Source organism: Branchiostoma lanceolatum, chromosome 18 (assembly GCF_035083965.1).
Source record: "Branchiostoma lanceolatum isolate klBraLanc5 chromosome 18, klBraLanc5.hap2, whole genome shotgun sequence".
NCBI classification, from domain to species: Eukaryota; Metazoa; Chordata; class Leptocardii; order Amphioxiformes; family Branchiostomatidae; genus Branchiostoma; species Branchiostoma lanceolatum.
Window position 1 is genome coordinate 4,226,555 of NC_089739.1, and position 18,357 is coordinate 4,244,911.

General features: G+C 40.8%; 1 protein-coding gene across 3 annotated transcripts; it reads left to right on the forward strand.

The window, feature by feature from the left end:
* Nucleotides 1-1,150: 1,150 nt before the first annotated feature.
* LOC136424376 (sodium-coupled monocarboxylate transporter 1-like) lies at nt 1,151-14,584 on the forward strand. 3 transcript variants are annotated; one of them, XM_066412944.1, is made up of 16 exons: nt 1,151-1,222; nt 2,006-2,170; nt 3,347-3,547; nt 4,474-4,539; nt 4,682-4,733; nt 5,038-5,105; nt 5,520-5,674; nt 6,456-6,596; nt 7,216-7,345; nt 8,609-8,810; nt 9,435-9,589; nt 10,041-10,246; nt 10,760-10,860; nt 11,281-11,402; nt 12,420-12,561; nt 14,122-14,584. In XM_066412944.1, exons 2-15 carry the CDS (start codon nt 2,027-2,029, stop codon nt 12,555-12,557), a joined length of 1,881 nt encoding a protein of 626 aa, XP_066269041.1. In that variant the 5' UTR covers nt 1,151-1,222; nt 2,006-2,026; the 3' UTR covers nt 12,558-12,561; nt 14,122-14,584. The 3 variants fall into 3 exon arrangements, with proteins under 3 accessions (XP_066269041.1, XP_066269038.1, XP_066269039.1); XM_066412941.1 differs by having other exon boundaries at nt 12,420-14,584; XM_066412942.1 differs by having other exon boundaries at nt 1,157-1,222; nt 2,011-2,170; nt 12,420-14,584.
* The last annotated feature ends 3,773 nt before the right edge of the window (nt 14,585-18,357 follow it).

Sequence of the window (18,357 nt, forward strand, 5' to 3'; positions counted from 1 at the left end):
CTGAGCTGTTACGCAATACAAATTATGAAAACTTATGATTCTATCCTATTAATGGATCCTATTAGCCTCTTTTTGTTGATAGGCCTTGGCATTAAGGAAGTAACTGAACTTGGGTTTGGCCTCTACGTCACCAAGAATAGAGGTCCTGGCTGGTACTTATAATAAGCAGAGAGCTCTGTGGTGTGTGGATAATATATCCAGATCAAGGCCACACTAGCCTCCATATCAGGCGCTCTGGGCCTTTTTTGCTTATGATACACTTGTCCAAATGTACGGGCTGGCTGCACCAAAGACCCAGTCCAAAAAAGAAGTCATCAGCAAAAGTGTATTTTCTATTTGTATTTTTTTGTGTTTTATTGACAATGAAGACGAGTCATTATATTGGGTCAGCCTAGGCAGCTCTCGCCGGTAACGGCTGACCCACAAAATACAGACGAACATATAACTTATATACATAACCTGCAGTAAAACCACTACGCTATACATAGTATAGAATACAATACAATGCATAATAATACAGTACAAAATCATTGGAATCAATAGTCACCATGCAAATGTATGGGCACATCGTCATAATAAAATCGTAGGGGGAATAATCTGGTATAATCAACAGTATCGTGGTGGAATAGATGGAAGGTTGATCGGAGGTAAGCTTAAGATCACGACAAAAGGTGGTATTATAAACCAAAAAAGGTACAGAGAGCCTGCTATGGAGGCCAGGCCATTTGATATCCTGCTTCCTAACCAGTTTTTCACAAATCAGGTACAAAAAGTCAACAGCGGCAAAGACAGGATGACGGCTGGGGGCCAATAAGGTCAGCCAACATGGCCAGTCAACAACAACAAAATAATCTAGTTGTCGTAAAAATGGAAAGTATCCGCCAATGGCTTAGCAATCACTTAAAGGTCGCTCAGATGAACTGTCATTACCAACGCCTTTCTTAATCACTTGTCACTTCACTAAATCGTCTCTGATTGCAATGCACTGACCTACATGTATATGTTGATTTTGCTTTCAAAATGCGTGTGACAAGTGAAAAGAACCTTCCCACAGATTTTTAATGATTGACCATATGCAAAGCACGCTAGTCCTTTACCCTAATGACACTGGACAAACTTTGCTCTATGACCCTAAGAAAGTTCGTAGAGCTAGAGACCCACGAATACCGGTACGCAGGCAGGCGTGTGGACACCCGGGCGATCTTTTTGCTGAATCCAACAGGTAAAACGCCTATAGTTATGCGAAAAGGTTTAAACCTGTATGCAATTGAAATGCTGGCATGTTTTTTGTATTGACAACTAGTAGGTGTTAAGATTTGTACGTAAGGTTGTTACTTAGTAACGAGGTAGGATCTTAGGTCATACACAGCACCGTATTCAAAAGTATATACATTACTCTTCTATTTTGTTGGACCTAGGTTTTGACTTATATGTATACTCTCTCTCTCTGGCTTGTCTTCGCTGACGAGTATAGTCTAATATGTATACTAGTATACAGGCAAACCTGTAAAAGTGACCACCTCTACGTAAGGATCACCTGGAAAATGTGATCACTTTTTGTGGTCCATTTTTTCCTTTTGACACAAGCATTAAGAATCCTGTATCTAGTGTCCACATAGACTAGATTTTCTAGGTCCCCTGAGTGGTCTTTGGGGCAGTTTTGACTGTAGACCGTAGTTTTCAATCCTTTAAGCAAACATGGTGGGTACTTGGGTGATAGGGATAGATACTACAGTTTGCAAAGAGTCCCTAAAACCTGGTTGTTCATTCGATAACTACGATAAAGGCTCTCTGGTAAGTTTGTCAAATACAAATACTAGTAGTCTTTTGCTGTAGACAAACTTTGTCTTTATGTCTTAGTTTTAAAGGCATTTATGAAACTGAATGAATTTACATGGTCTTGTTAATAGGACTATAGAATTACAAGAAAACACTACTATCTTTAGCGCCTTAACTCTATTTGAAGTGTCTTCTTAAGATGTAGCTCAACCATTGTTTGTTTTAGTCTAGATTTTCCGTCGTCACCATGGAGACCGAGAGGCGGTACTTCGGCGTGTGGGACTATGTTGTGTTCGGTGTCATGCTGTGTGTGTCGGCCGGCATTGGGCTGTACTACGCATGCACGGGAGGGAGGCAACGCACACAGAAGGAGTTTCTTATGGCTGACAAGGTAGGTAGCCTGTGTTTACACAAGCTCTCTGGCGGAGGTTAATGACCCCCTCCCTTCTAGGGGGCGGTTACAGTCGGGCCGGCAGCTAGGAGCGCGATTTAGTCAGGCTGACAAGGTAGGAATTTTCGTGAATAGTTTTATCAAGTTAATAAGTCACTGAACAAAAAGCGCACAACCGAGTACTTTATTCAATCGACGTTTCGGTCATCGTCTGTCACTTTCCTAAGGGCAATTCGGACTGGTTCACTTTGCACTGCAGCTATACCTAGATAATTAACCTTTGGGACTGCTACTTAGATAATTAACCTTTGGGACTGCACATGTAGGCAGCGACACCTCTAGCTGCAGTGCGAAGTAAACCAATCAGAATTGCCCTGAAGAATGTACCAGACGATCACCGAAACGTCGGTTGAATAGAACACTTGGCTGACTCACTGTACAAAGAGTATTTGAATTCAAGGTAGATAACTGTTACAGGGCGTTAATGTGTATGACGACGTCATTTTAAACTGTGATGGGGGGGGGGGGGGGTTACAAGCTTGGTCATCTTTGGGACCCCATCCTTCACACCTCCAGAGGCAGAGTCACTGAAGCCCCCCTCTCACTGGACCCGCGGGACGCACGATCGAAATTACAAAGCACTCAACGAATTTCATCGACAAAAACGAATCTTTTGTGTGTTTTGCTGTCTTTTTTGTCATACTTGTACGTTTTTAATGATATCTCCATTATAAAGTCAAGGGTAACACAAATCCAGTTTAGGACGCAGCGACGCCGCCAGCGTGCCGCGGGTCCAGTGAGAGGGGGGCTTAACCACTGCACTACATACGCTACTTTCATGAAGAAGAAGAACTTTATTGCACGACAATTGTACATGGTACAAAGTATGGCAAGAATTCGTAAACATAACACAAAGTAGTAGTATAGAATAAAACTTGACATCCTAATTACTAATACAATACAATAAGGGCTAGCATACGTTTTCGATATAGTGTTGGTAAATCGAATTGGTTTAATCATTAGTTTCGGTATCTATTCTAATGTGAAAGCAGTCGTGTAGATATTTACCTATTTTCGCATTGTTGGGATTGTTGCATTTAAATATGCACTCAAAACGATATTTAGCATCGAGTCTCTTATCTAACTTTCATGTTTTCTTTGCCTCCCCCGGTTAAGTCCATGTCGGTAGTACCGGTTGCCCTGTCCCTGCTGGCTTCCTTCGTCTCCGCCATCACGGTGCTGGGAACCCCCGCGGAGATCTACACTAACGGCACCATGTTCTGGAACTTCGTGGTCGCCTACACCTTAACCATACTGCTGGTGGCAAAACTCTTCATTCCAATCTTCTACAAGCTGGGACTCACAAGTACATATGAGGTGAGTGAAGCTATATGAAGAATGATAATTATCCATACCGTTCTTCAAATAGAGAATAAAAGTCGTTTAGATTGCACAGAGCGTACTCACATAAACGGTTAGTAGATTACCCATGTTTGGCCGGGTTTGACACTGACCTCCGTACCATTGTTTTGGACTTGACTTTAAAACCCTCAACATTTTTTTTGTAAAGAAAAGTCAACAGTGTTGGTAAGTGCTGTAAACGTTAGGGTAAAGATCAAGTTCAAAAACACAGTATCTACCTAATTACACCGACCCGACTGGGATCATTGTTTAGTCGTACCATAATGTCGTCATGCGCACTGGGCCTTCCTACAACATACCTCAGCAAGTCCACTCGTTTATATTACAAATACAACTCCTGCTACGACCAAACCACAGCTTCTAATTCGTCTATCACCAATGGTGCTGGTGGTGAGAGTTTATACATAGAAGTGAAGATCCGACTTAGCTCTTGCTTCCACCAAGTTCCACACCAGGTTCTGTGTTTTCACCACTATCAGTAATGCCCCTGGGAATGATCCATGGCCCAATGGGAATATGTCCCCGACTATACCACATAACAGGTACCAGCTGTTACAGAGACTGATGATGCAATATAACAGATTTTTTAACTTTCCTCGTTAATTATGCAAAGTAGTTCGCCCACAATATAATCATCTTGAGATGTTGCACATACCAACCGACATGCCAAATATAAAGACAATCCATTTAGGCGTTCTTGACTTATCGTGTTCACTAACAGACACACAGAAACACGCTCGATAAAATATAACTTTCTTGGCGGAGGTCATTATCCCCGACTTAATTACCACCAAAATCGATGATTCAAACATATATATATATGTCCATAGATTGAGAAGAATATTAAATGAATACAACACACGCTTTGCTTCGTCTTGCAGTATCTGGAAATACGATTCTCCAGGATCGTACGTTTGGTCTGTACCGTACTCTTCATGGCCAATATGGTGAGTTTTCACAAGTTTATTTCATATCTAGATCGATGTTATGTGAAATTGACTCACATTCATATTTCTGATTATCATTTTATCAAAAGAATTATCGAATGTTTTTGTATGTCTGATTCAGTATTTTTCTTTCCTTCCCCAGCTCCTGTACATGGGACTTGTACTGTATGTGCCTTCTCTTGCCCTCAACGCTGGTGAGTGTACACGTCCCTTACATGCCCAAACAAATCTAAAGCAAAACTATTTTGTTAAAGTTGATGTGCGCGCTTTTAACCTATGTGAACATGCAGTTGATACACATGATTTATTTTATTTTCAAGAAGTTTTTAAAAATTTTTTCCTTGCGATGACAACAACTGTCGTACGCGTGATGTTTAACGGTATTAGATAAAGGGTATTTCATTTTGTATCTACGATTGTAACGATGATGGTACATGTGGTTCGAAGGTTTGTTTTAGTAGCTATTGCAAGATGAATGTGTTTTTTCTGTGTTTGCAGTAACTGGCTTGACGCTGTGGGGCGCTATTGTAGCGGTGGGCGTGGTGTGCACATTCTACACAACACTGGTGAGTAAGGCAGACCGGTTTAACAGCTTAACCCAAACGATTGTAGACTGATGCTGATCGTTATGATATAGCGTCTGCCAGATGTCGATAAAACGAGAACAAGTTACAGCTATGGACGGCCCAGTGTCTCTCCGTGGTACTGAACTGCCTGTTTTGATGTCTCCTAACGTTACATGTTCTGAACATGCTCTCTCTGTCTCTCTCTGTCTCTGTCTCTCTCTCTCTCTCTCTCTCTCTCTCTCTCTTTCTCTCTCTCTCTCTCTCTCTATCTATCTCTATCTTTCTCTCTATCTCTCTCTCTCTCCCCCTCTCTCCCCGTCTCTCCCTCTCTATCTGTTTCTCTCTCTCTCTCTATCTGTCTATGGTAATAATCATTGAATGACAGGCTCGTTAAATGATGACTTCTCCGTCCAGGGCGGTATGAAGGCGGTGATGTGGACAGACACGTTCCAGGTGGTTGTGATGGTGGCGGGGTTTCTCGCCGTCATCATCCAGGGGACCATAGATGTGGGAGGGCTAGGGCGCGTCTGGGAACTCAACACACAGGGAGAGAGACTCCAGTTCTTCAAGTAAGAAACTTTTCCTTTCACATCCGTAAACAATAGCTATTTGAAACCCAAAAATCGTGGCCATAGCTTCCATAGAACATGAGATATCAAAACTGGAATTTCTACTGCAGTACTAAGAAAAGCCGTCAGGGAGCTCAAAATCCATCAATTTCTTTTACAATACATACACATGAACTAATCACATATCAAGTTTCATGACAATTCATCCATAGCTTCTTTAGTTATAATGCTAATCCACAAACATAAATACATCCATACACTACCGAAAACATAACCTTCTTGGCAAAGGTAATAATTTCACCAGGTTGGAAAATTACTGGATAACAAGGTTCTTTATTCGCTACCAATACATTACATTGCTGCTGGACAATAATGATTTTTGTAAACGTATATGATAATGATCATCCTTGTATGCATGACAATACTTTTCGTTTGGGACCACATTGTTAGCAGCGACACCTAGCCTGCAGTGTGGAACAGAATCAGTCAGTATTGTCCCGAGGAAGGTGACAGACGGTCACCGAAACGAAACTTACCCAAATCTGGAGTGAAGGAAGTAGTGTACATTCAGGATCACCGTACGACTTGGAACAGAGACGGGGGGCGACACAGGTTATCTGGCACATACGACCCGTTTCTGCTGACGTGTCTTCAACGTCATGTCCCGAAAGCTGCAGTGTCCATTCCTAACATTTTGTTAAGACCCAATTTCTCTTCTGGTTAGTTATGTAAAGTTTAGACTTTTATATATATATATATAGTTCTTCGATTTTGTTTCCAGTTTTGACCCCGACCCGCGGATTCGCCACTCGTCCTGGAACGTGGTGGTGGGAGGGACGTTCATCTGGCTGGCGGTGTACGGAGTGAACCAGGCGCAGGTGCAGCGCTACCTCAGCTGTCCCTCCGTCAAGAAAGCACAGATGTGAGTTTAAGTCTTCTTTCCAAGAGAGAGGGATAGAGAGAATGAGAGCGAGGGGGAGAGAGGAAGAGACAGAGAAAAAGAGATAGGGGAAGAGAAAGGGGAGACAGAGAGAAAGAGAGAGGGGGGAAGAGAAAGGGGAGAGAAAGAGAAAAAGAGAGGGAGAGGGGGAGAGAGGAGGAGAGAAAGAGAGAGAGAAGGGGAAGAGAGAGAGGGAGAGACAGAGAGAAAAAGAGGGGAAGAGAGAGGGGGAGAGAGAGAAAGAGAGAGAGAGGGAGAGAAAAAGTTGAATTTAAGTTTTTCTTCCAGCTTTCTGTTTTCATGTTGTCTTCTTGTTATAAAATGATACATGCATGTACACTGTGACATCGGATTTGCAAGTCGGTCAAGTTCCACTTTTGTTGCATTTAGATATGTGAGTTTATAGTTGTACATGTTGAAGACAGTGTACGTTTGGCATGGCAAAAACGTATCATGTAGAATGATTTGTGCCACTATACTTTTAAGGAAGGGTTTCTACGAAGCTGAATATGTATGGTCTCATATCTTTGTCGTTCTTGCACTTGTGATCACTGTTTGACAGCTGCACTGAATGTTTCGCTCGTTCCCCCCTGTGTAACAGCGCCATCTTGTGGAACATCCCGGGACTGTCGCTGCTCGTGTCCTTCGCCTGTGTGAGCGGGCTGGTGATGTACGCGCGGTACCACGACTGCGACCCGAAGTTGGCGGGCTACATCGAAAACACGGACCAGGTAGGCCCGGTGTCAAGCCAAATTTCTGAGCTGCCAAATACGTGAGAGGTCAGCTACTGCACCTGAGCACGACACTTTTTTGGGGGGGATTCCAGTATACGCGAGATAGGTACTCTAACTGTAAAACATTCGTGGGACGTAGTAATTTTCAAGCATAAGTCTAACCCTAACCATTAGTACAGCTCTAGCCCCAAACCCCTTCCCTAATCTTAATCATAACCCTAGCCCTAATCTTAACCCTAATCCTACCTGTAAATCTTGCCCTGCCCCCATCGACTGCCCAGCCCTAACTCCACACAGGTGCAGTACCTGACCTCTCACGTATTTGGTAGCTCAAGGATTTGGCGTCACACCGGGCGCCCTCTTCTCACTAGACGGCGATTACTCAGCGACCTTTGAGCGACCAAAATTGGGTTTGTCTGACCTTCGATTCTATAATTAGAATATGATTCACGACGTAAATGTATGATCAAAAAGACAGCAAAACGTGAAAAGATTTGTTCTTTATCTATGAGATTCGTTGAGTGATCTTCAGTCTTTTGTTAGCACAGCGGTTACGATGGAAAGGTGTGTGTTACAGTATGGAGTAGAGTACACACAATCTTATCAGGAGAACCCAATTGAAGTGTACTGCATACTACTTCAGGGGTTGGCCCGGCCCTCAAAACACACAACAAATATGGTGACGTTACACAAGCAAGATAAAGAGTTTTGAGACAAAAAAACGCAATACGTTGATGAAAGAGTCAACACCACTCTGCAAAGACGGTGTGTGCGGTGCCATATTGTTCTTGTCTCTCTCCATAAGAAAATAAAAGTAGAGCTTGAGCCTTCACTCTCACGAAGACTTGAGAGTTTGATAGCCATCTGCTTCTTTTGTTAGTTAGTGTCTGCTTACCAACGGCACGATTGCGACAGTTGAACAGCATACACAGTGCAGAGGCTGGAAACGTATTGCTATGACACAAAGATCGCAATCTGAATCAGCGATTCTACCGGCAGCGATCGCAGTCGACAGAGATCTAGATCAGAATCTTTGCCAGTACAGTCGGTGATTCTACCAGTCTGTCACCAGTAGATATCCCGACCGTAGAAACAAGTATGCCAAATTATCATGGAAGCTCATCTGTGTTGGTAGTAAACATAGTACAATTCTAAACTTTCTTCCAACACTAATTTATTCACGTATCAAATTTTCAACAACCACTGTCACCTTCTTCAGGATCAATATATCACATATATATGCCAATATGTGTTTCACAGATGATGCCGTACTTTGTGATGGATATTCTCGGTAAGTTCCCCGGTATGCCCGGTCTCTTCACGGCCTGCGTGTTCAGCGGGGCCCTCAGCACCATGTCCTCGGGGCTGAACGCGCTCGCCGCCGTGGCGCTGGAGGACTTCGTCAAGCCCTGCTTCCCCGACCTCAGCGATCTCAAGTACACATGGATATCTAAGGGTCTCGGTAAGTGATGGAATCCAATGGAGTTATCATTATGATAATAGAATATGATACACATAAATAACAACGACAACAAGAAGAAAACAACAAGAAGTTCTCGGAAAATCTTAAGCATTATGCTCATCAGAAATATCAACTGTTATTTTATGATTAAGATGATCAAGGGATATGGAATATGACACGCTACACACAAACACCACATAAAGTAACGAAAACAGCAAAAACGCAAGTTTGGTTTCATTCGTTAATCATTAGTTCTGAAAAGGTATGCTAAACAGAAAGATCAACTTTAATTTCATGACAACAGAGTCTCAGGGAAAAGTTTCTGACTAACCTTTGTGACTGTAAACTTTTAAAAGTAGCAGAAACAAGTTGTCACAACATGGCAATGGTTTATGCGTAGATGTACGTGATAAAGATTGTATTCTCGTAAATAGTTTTATCAGGTTGGTACAAGTCACTGAATAAGAATACTTTTTGTACACAACAGAGTGTTTTATTCGACCAACGTTTCGGTGGCCGTCTGTCACCTTCCCAGGGCAATTCTGGCTGGTTCGCTTTGCACTGCAGCTATAGGTGTCGCTGCTTACAGATGCAGTCCCAAAGGTAAAGGTTTTATTTTTTCAGCGATGGTGTTCGGCGGTTCGATGATCGTGATGGCATACATCGCGTCCATGATGGGTCCAGTGATCCAGGCGTCGCTCAGTATATTCGGCATGGTGGGGGGACCCATGCTCGGCGTCTTCGTACTGGGCATGTTTTTCCCGTGTGCGAACAAATGGGTACGTTTATTCTTGACTTACTATCTTTTTTCGGTTGGTCATTGCTTTGTTTGTGTGTGTTTGTTTGTGTGTGTGTATGCGTTTGCAATGTCTACTATGTGTGTATGTATGTATGACATATATGTGTGTGTGTGTGATTGTGTGTGTATGTATGAACGCGTGTGTGGGAGTGTGTGAATGTATGTATGTATGTGTGTGTGTATGTATGTATATGTGTGCATGTGCGTGTATGTGTATGGATGTATGTATGTGTCTTTTTGTGTTAGTGAGCAGCATAACTGGCGACCCTACATTGTAAATTTGTATGATTTAAATTGGACTCCAGGAAGAATAGTGATATATCACTATTGCAGATCTTAATAAACCAATCAAACCAAACCAAACCACACCAAACATGTATATTCTGACTAAACTCACAAATCTGCAATGTATATTCTGACTATTCCGACAGGGAGGTTTGATAGGCCTTCTAACCAGCCTTGCGATGACCCTGTGGGTCGGGATGGGCGGTATCGTGTGGCCGAGGTCTCGCTGGATGCCACCCGTGTCCACCGAGGGATGTCTCTACGCCAACGTCACAGCAAACTTCACCACGGTTGCCATGACTACAGCGCTCTATGACGTCACCTCTACGGCGGGACCGACTACTAATGATTAGTGAGCATCGTTGGCTTCTGTTATTTGTTGTCATCCTTGCTGTCACAAAAGTTAGTTCATGTTTCAGTTGTGACAAAGACTTGTAGAATGTTACATGCCAACTGTGAAACCTATTTCAACTGAAGAAATAGGTAGGTTTATTTTTTACCCACTACCTTTTGATATTTTCGGTGTATAGTGTATGTATGTGTGTATGTATGCATGTATGTATGTGTGTATGTTTGTGTGTGTGTTGTATGTGTTAAGTCAAAGTTAATTCATGTGCGAGTCATACAATAGATGTTCAAAATAGTACATATTTTTCCGTGTGCAAAGAAATGGGTACAAGAGTTTTAAAATGGTACATACGGTACACGTGCACAGTAATACCAGTAGATTAGCTGCTGTAGTATCATTCTGCACGTGCACAACGGTGTGGCCCAAGGGCAGGGAAAACAGAGATTGGCACCGCCCTATACACCATATGACGTGGGAAGTACTTTATTTGTTAACGTTTCTAACACTTTCACGCAGCCCGCCGGAATCAGTGCTGTACGAGTTGTCCTACACGTTACTGGGAGCCTTCGCAACTCTCGTCTGTGTCGTCATCGGTCTTTTGGTCAGCCTCATCACAGGTAATAAAGGCACTGCTCTAACAATTTCTGAAAATGATCAACTGTATGGTGTCTTTGGAAGAAACCATCGTATCTAACTAATAATCTAAGTCATATTATGCAGGGATATTCTAAAATATTTTTGTATTATCGGCAATATTTGATCACAAAAAATTGAAATAGTCACTACCTTTAATGCGTGTTTTTGAATGATTTAATAACAATGATAGTAATTATGATGATGATGACCAAAATATGCTGAAACATGATGAAATGTTTAAACGCCTTCTTAGACAAAGGCTTGGATGACTTGATATGCACTTCCCTTTCATATGATTTCAATTATGTTAAATCAAGATTATCTAAATGAAAGACAGCTACCCTTAGGTATCTTAGCCAAATTTCTTTAGATTGATTTTCTTGAATATCGTTTTTTTGCAGGAGTGCAGAAGCCAGAGGAACTGGACCCTAAACTGACCATCCCGATTTGTGACAGTCTGTTTTGCTTCCTGCCCAACAGTTGGCTTAAGTGCCTCCGCTGTGGAGTCAGACAGGAGGAGAAGGTGAGTACTAGCATTTGATTTAGTTTTGTCGATTTTTCTGATTTTTCAGATTATTTGAATATTTGATTTTTTAGATTATTTAGATTTTTTAGATTTTTTAGATTTTTTAGATTTCTTAGATTCTTAGATTTTTAGATTTTTAAATCTTTAGATCTTTAAATTTTTAGATTTTTAGATTTTTAGATTTTTTAGATTTTTAGTTTTTTAGATTTTTAGATTTTTAGATTTTTAGATTTTTAGATTTTTAGATTTTTAGATTTTTAGATTTTTAGATTTTTTAGATTTTTAGATTTTTAGATTTCTAGATTTTTAGATTTTTACATCTTTACATCTTTACATCTTTACATCTTGACATCTTGACATCTTGACATTTTGACATCTTTAGATTTTATTGAGATTGCAACGATACAATACACGTGGGACATGTTCATATGCAGGTATTGCTGGTGTCGTGAACCAACACATAAAACATAACAGAACACGTAGTATAACATACATTGCATAGACTTAGGCCCTCTTAATCACAAGCAAAGCAATAAATACGATCTAAAAAAGCAGCAGTCGGATGTGCCATTTCGACAGAACGTATCGTATAACGATCTTTAGATTGACAGATAGCACTAGGAGGACCTTGCCAATGACCGACACAGCTGGAGATTCACACAATCCAGGCAGCTAAATCCAGGAGAAGGTAGACCAATGCGCAGTGCAGAAGAAAAGCGCTCACACACGTTTAGGACCGCATTCGTCACATTGCAGCCCCGACACCTAGCTGCAGTGCGAAGTATTACTGGATGATAACAGACTAGTACAGGATTGTTGAGACATGAATGTATTTAAAAAAAGAGTAGATGATTTGTTGTATTGAACAGAAGTATTGTAGAGAAATATCCTCTCCTACGATACTGCGAGTCCATCCTTCATCGTACTAGTAAAGAAGGAACGCAGGGTAGAAAACTAGATATAAACACAATCAGACGTTGGCCAACTATCTCTTCCCATCTATTTCAATTACAGGAGGACGAAAAGGCAATAAAAATGACTGACATCGAGAATCCGTCATTGCAAACTGAGAAGGAAGAGACGATGAACAACGAAGAGCCGGAAATGCCTGATCAAAAGAAGGATGATAAAATCATAGCCACGTTCTTATGAAAAGGTAAAGGTAGTCCCATAGTTTACTGTGTCTATGGCTCAGTATTGAAAGGCCATTCCTCTCTTCTCACAGCCTTTTACCTTCCCAACCGAAGTCAGCTACCCGTTTTTACACCTACATAGGTGGAGCACCGTGACTTCTCCAAAGGGCACAATGTTTCGATTTTGGGGTTCAATTTCAGCCAGTCGTGGCTAGATGTTGTGTGCTAGGGAAAGGCGCTTAACATGGCTTTCCTAACTGCACCCATATGGGTACCTGAATTCTGTTGGGGAGGTAAAGGTGGTGGAGGGAGAGGGAATAGCTTCGCCTTCTAATACCGTACCCTAGACACGGTGGAAACAACCCACTGCCCCTACGGCCTCAAAAAGTCTATGGGACTACCTTTACTTGTACCACGTTCTTGTAAGTGATTGTTAACATATCAGTTGGAGCGCAGTAGGATTCATTAGTCATTCTCCATACACACGTGCACAATGTTCAGGGAAAAGTGGTTTCTATTTTTAACCAAGAATGAATATGACACTCAAGAGAAATGGTGCAAGCAGGCGCTTTTCTATTATCTTGATGATTGTTACATGTGTATGATGAAAAGAATTCTTCAAGTGCAACAATCTACCTCAAAATGAATAATCACAGGTTCTAGCCAACGTCATAAGCGGATGAATAAAGTATTCATCCGTATTATGGACAATAAGCAAGTTTCAAATGCTACGCCTGCTGAGTTTCATATGATTTAATTCGTTAATACCTCTTGACATATGAAGAAGTATATATGATAGATGGGTATAGGTATGTGCCATCTGCATACAAAATATGCAAAGCCTTATAATGCCATGTGTTCTTGAATACTTGATTATTAGTAGTTGCTCACACTAACTTACATCTGGCACGGCTCTAAAACTTATTTTTGGTATTATCTACTGTATTAGTTTTTTGTCTGTCATTTTGAGTAGCTAGAATTGTGTATTATTTAGAATATAGTTGTAGTTTCATGCATTTATAGAGTTTTTATATCATGATTTTATATTATCAGGACTTACACCCCTATTCCTCTAGGCGACTCTCCTGCGATTTAAGATTTGACAGAGCGCTCGGCGAATTTCATAGATTAAAAGAAACGAATCTTTTTACGATTTGTGTTTTTTGTTGTCTTTTCAGTCTTACTTAAGCTTTGACATTTTGCATGATTTGCACGTATGCGAATTGATTAAGTTTATACATATCTGTGTACATGATCTGCAAATTTCTGAAGGTCGTCACCTTTTCCTTTGGCTCAAGACCAATGTCAAGTACATCAGTTTGAAAGGTCAAATCCAGAACACTAGTTATCTCAACAGTTGTCATAGTTTGGGTGCAGGTGCAGCTGGTAATTATACCTGCGTCGCGCCCAGCGGCCTGGAGATACATTACAAGTGAAAAATGTAAGGCACTGCCACAGGGAGTAAATCTTTATAATGAAGTTCTCTGTTACACAACGAAAATGAGTTACCTGCCAAAGTGTCGCTAGTCCTTTTTGCTACCTTCCTCAGGGTGGTAATGACCTGCTCTACTTCTTCCCGCTAGGTGTCGCTGCAGTGAGAAGAAAGCAGTCCCAAACGTGACCAATGAATTCGGATAATAAAGGTCTTACATTAGCAAGCGAAATGATTTACCTCCAAATGTTTCGGTAGTCCTTCTGTTGTAGTAGTAGGTGGTGGTACTGGCTTGCTCTACCTCTTACTGCTAGGCGGCTCCGCAATGACAAAAATGCGGTTCTAAACGTGACTAAGTTGGTATCCCCCCCTCATCATTGTTAATGACTGGAGTATTCTGATCCATATAGCAATAGGGATACTAGAACCAGTCACGATTGCCATGTAGAAGTTTAAAGAAGGGTTACCGAAACTTTGGCACGTAAATGTATTTTGGTTGTGCAGTAAATAACTGTACATGTATTTTGATATAAAGATTCATTCGCGTACCAAACCCGGTGAAAATACCTAGTATTCACGGATGAAATAAATTGTTTCAAAGTCGTATGTTCAAACTGTTATGCTTCCTCTCTTCTTTGACACAACACCCAGTATAAAAACGTAACAACTTCAGCTAAACGGTAGTTGAATTCGATCGAGTGTTCAGTGAACCTTAACCAGGGTATTCCCAATATGGTCTAAAAGGTTTTTTGTATGTCTAGTCACAACTAAATCATAAGTCAAGGTAACTGCACCCTGAGTTACCTTAAATTACATAACGTTCAATTCGAGAACTTCGAACATTTCAGATACATGAAATGCCTTTTCTGACGGTAACTAGGCATGTAACGATGGCAATGTTCCAATCCCTCTTTTGGGACTCGAACCTGTGACCGACCAATCCATCATGTGGTTATATGATAGGCTTTATGAAACGACTTGGCTACCTTGTCGTCTTTTCTGTGCTATCTTCAAGCGTATAGAGAAGGTTAATTACTTTCTTGGAATTGTTTTCCCTATACACGGGACTAATGTTGTGCATCACGAGTGTAGTGGAGTCACACGGACGATATATAATAACTTTATTTCAAGTTCATGCCCGAAGGCTAATTGCAGACAAACAAGTACATGGAAATACATGGAAATCGATATAGTTATCTAGTCTACAATGAAAGTTCTATGTTAACTAAGGTTGACTATGGTTGGGTTTGACTTCTTTTTTGAAGGCAGTGGAAAATGAAGAGACCCATGTTTTGTATCGTAAGTGGGTTGGTTGCTTTGAGTAGTAAGATTGATTTTTGTAAGTTAGCCAAATGGTGAAAGCTAGGGGAATTAACAGAAGCTGTTTTATATAATTCGTTTCTTTCGGCGTCATATAGAGGACATTGGCAAATAAAATGTATTTCATTTTCCACTGCGTTCATTGTACAAAACTTACACATTAAGTAATCATCTGTGTTGTATCCCCTAGGAGGTGCATTCAGTGAGTTGTAAGCGGGCAAAAACCCCTTACGGAGAGGGATGGCACAAGGTTGTTTTCCCTAGATATGTTAGGAAGCCAGTTAGATGACAACCTTCTGAACTGTAGTAGACTAGTTGTATCTCATAGGAATTATCTTTCAGTTAGCCTAGATGATGAAAGACTCCTTAAGGTGAGAAGGTGAGTAGGGATGTTCCCCAGAAGAATGTATCTGTAACTCGGATGGTGGCCGTAAAACAATGACTTTGTAAAGGGTCTTAATCCTGTTTCGTTTCTTAAGAGGGTATCTTACTGGACTTCTGTGCCTAATGGCGCCCATTTGTCGCCTTAAATTGCGATTTGCAAGTGGAAAAATGTCGTAAAAAGGTGCAATCACTGAAAATTCCCTTTAAGATTTTGATGAATCTTAATCATTGTACATTTGGTTTCTAATTCAGTCGAGACACTGCGATTTCCAATCGATTTATATCTTATCGGATTTGGAGCCGAAACTGAGAATATGACAAATTGTATGTGTGGAAGTCATGTCGTTTACCCTGGTGTGACCGCAAAGGAAAATTCGCATGGTTGGCGTAATATCCTAGCGCAATTTGGCGCAGTCGAGTGACATTCCGACTTTTAGACTTTACTTGTTTTTCCTCTTGTAGTTTGTTCGCCGTTTTATTCATGACTTAAATATCGTTTTACAAAGCGAAAACTTCTTCTTTATTTTTCACAGTTTCCAGTTTACTCTTTTGGCGCTCCCTTTAGTCTCCAACTTTTCCATCTTATTGACTCAGAACTTCACTTTCCAGATTTTGAATTCACATTTCTCTCCCTCCGTCTGGTGCTAATTTACCCCGGGCGCCAGTCCAGTCCAGATGGCGCCCATTATTTCCTATCATCCACGCGCGGAAGAAATTTTCCGCGAAGTTATCTGTAAACCTGACCTTCCCGAGCGCTTTGCTCACAGCGATAAGCTATGGGACGATTCAGTCAAGCCAGAAATTGAAGACGCTCACTGCATATTCGATTACAGCACAGTCGTCTGGACCCCATTTCTCTCGTGCGTATTTTTGGATTCCAGTGTTGTTTTTCATTACAAGGATAACGTCAATGAAGGAAGACCGAGGTATCGATAAAGGAACGCTGTAAAAAAGATGACGGTACAGAATATCATATAAAGGGGACGACTCAGTCAAGCCAGAAATTTGAAGACGCTCACTGTATATTCCATTACAGCGCAGTCGTCTGGACCCCATTTCTCTCGTGTATATTTTTGGATTCCAGTGTTGTTTTTCATTACACGGATTACGTCAATGAAGGTGTACCGAGGTATTGTTAAAGGAATGCTGTAAAAAATGCCAGTATAGAATATCAAATCAAGGGGATAGGGCTGAAAGTATACGATGGATATGATAATCACTAAGTTTAGTTTGAATGAATGGTGTCATTGGAACTTGAGAATGGAGCAAGAAATAAAAAAAGCAAGAAATGGGAAAAACGCGAAGAGACGCTACTTCGTCCTATACTGTAGACAACTCATAAAACATCGCACGTTTGTATGTATAGTCATAAATATGACACCTCATGATGAAATTGGTCGTTACAATGTGACTACAAGAAGACCGGTGGGACAGTTGAAATACATCCACCCTAACCCCTCAGCTCCCGGTAGAACTACAGACCACCGATTTTGCTCGAACTTTTATTTAAAACTAGACTCTGTGAGCTCTTATTATAAGGTATTGAACTGAAGTGAAGAGTCATTGTATTGTAAATAATTTTATTCAATTAAGGATGGACCTTCTACTACTACTACTACTACTTCTAATTTTAAGTAGATCGTACGGACTTTTAAGTAGATCAATTAATTTCAATTAGACAGTATTTGAATGACCTGTAATTAATGTACATATTGGATGCATATTTGGTATGTTGTAATCGTTACTGTATGTATTGTTATTTTGATGTTGTATTGTAAGATGTAAGAAGTCCAGGTAGACTAGTGATGTGCCTCAGGGCACACCGCTAATGGGTTTTCTTCAATAAAGTAAAAGTCAAAGCCAGAGTACATAAAAACGATCTATAGATTTACAATCTTATTTCGCTTGTTGCCGTGGGTTCCTCACGGCAATGGTGAAATACGTCACCAGGGGTGCACCTGGGATTACTATTAACGGTACCCTAGGTGTAAACATGAAGCCGAAGCATACATTTTCTACATTGGTTTATTGTGTAAAACTTAGATAGTTTTTTTTTTTCTCTCTATTGGGTTTTCCAAAATAAATTACAAATTCAAATACTAACAGACTATGGACATACGTGGGTCACAACAAAAGCCAAATACAAACCGAGACAATGTGTACATGTGCAGCACATATACACAAAACTTGTTTGTTTTGGAGAGTACTGGGAAAGAATAGAGTAAAGTTCTACAGCAGGAAACTACATGTAAAGCTGAAGAGTGTAAACACTCTAGATCTTTTGTATGTGCAAACTATTGCTGATTAGAGCCTGTTGTAATTAACCATGTTAGAGGCATTTTGTATATTAGACGACGATGAGAAAAACATTCTACAGTCAAAATCAAAGAACCCACTTACTAGTATTATTGAAAAAGTGGGTAATTTCGTCTTCCATTGCCTCCAACAAAGAGGCCGAACCCGGAAGTAGCTCCGAATCTTGGTATTTTACTTTATCAATGTTTTAGTATAGATATCTTCTTTTAATATCACTGTACTTACTATCATTAGTCCATGAACTTGCGATTATCCTTCGGGCATGTATTTGCGAAGAAAGCATTATATATAGCTTAATATAGCAGTCAGAGCTAGATATGGTTAGTTTAGGGGCGACGGGCCTAGGTCATTTAAGATGAAGTTTTGA

Bases quoted from the DNA above. Each gene is read 5' to 3' on its own strand.
- LOC136424376 (XM_066412941.1), top strand. From the start codon at position 2,027: ATGGAGACCGAGAGGCGGTACTTCGGCGTGTGGGACTATGTTGTGTTC. The intron at 8,811-9,434 runs GTAAGTGATGGA...TTATTTTTTCAG, and splicing joins ATGGATATCTAAGGGTCTCG to CGATGGTGTTCGGCGGTTCG. The intron at 9,590-10,040 runs GTACGTTTATTC...CTATTCCGACAG, and splicing joins TCCCGTGTGCGAACAAATGG to GGAGGTTTGATAGGCCTTCT.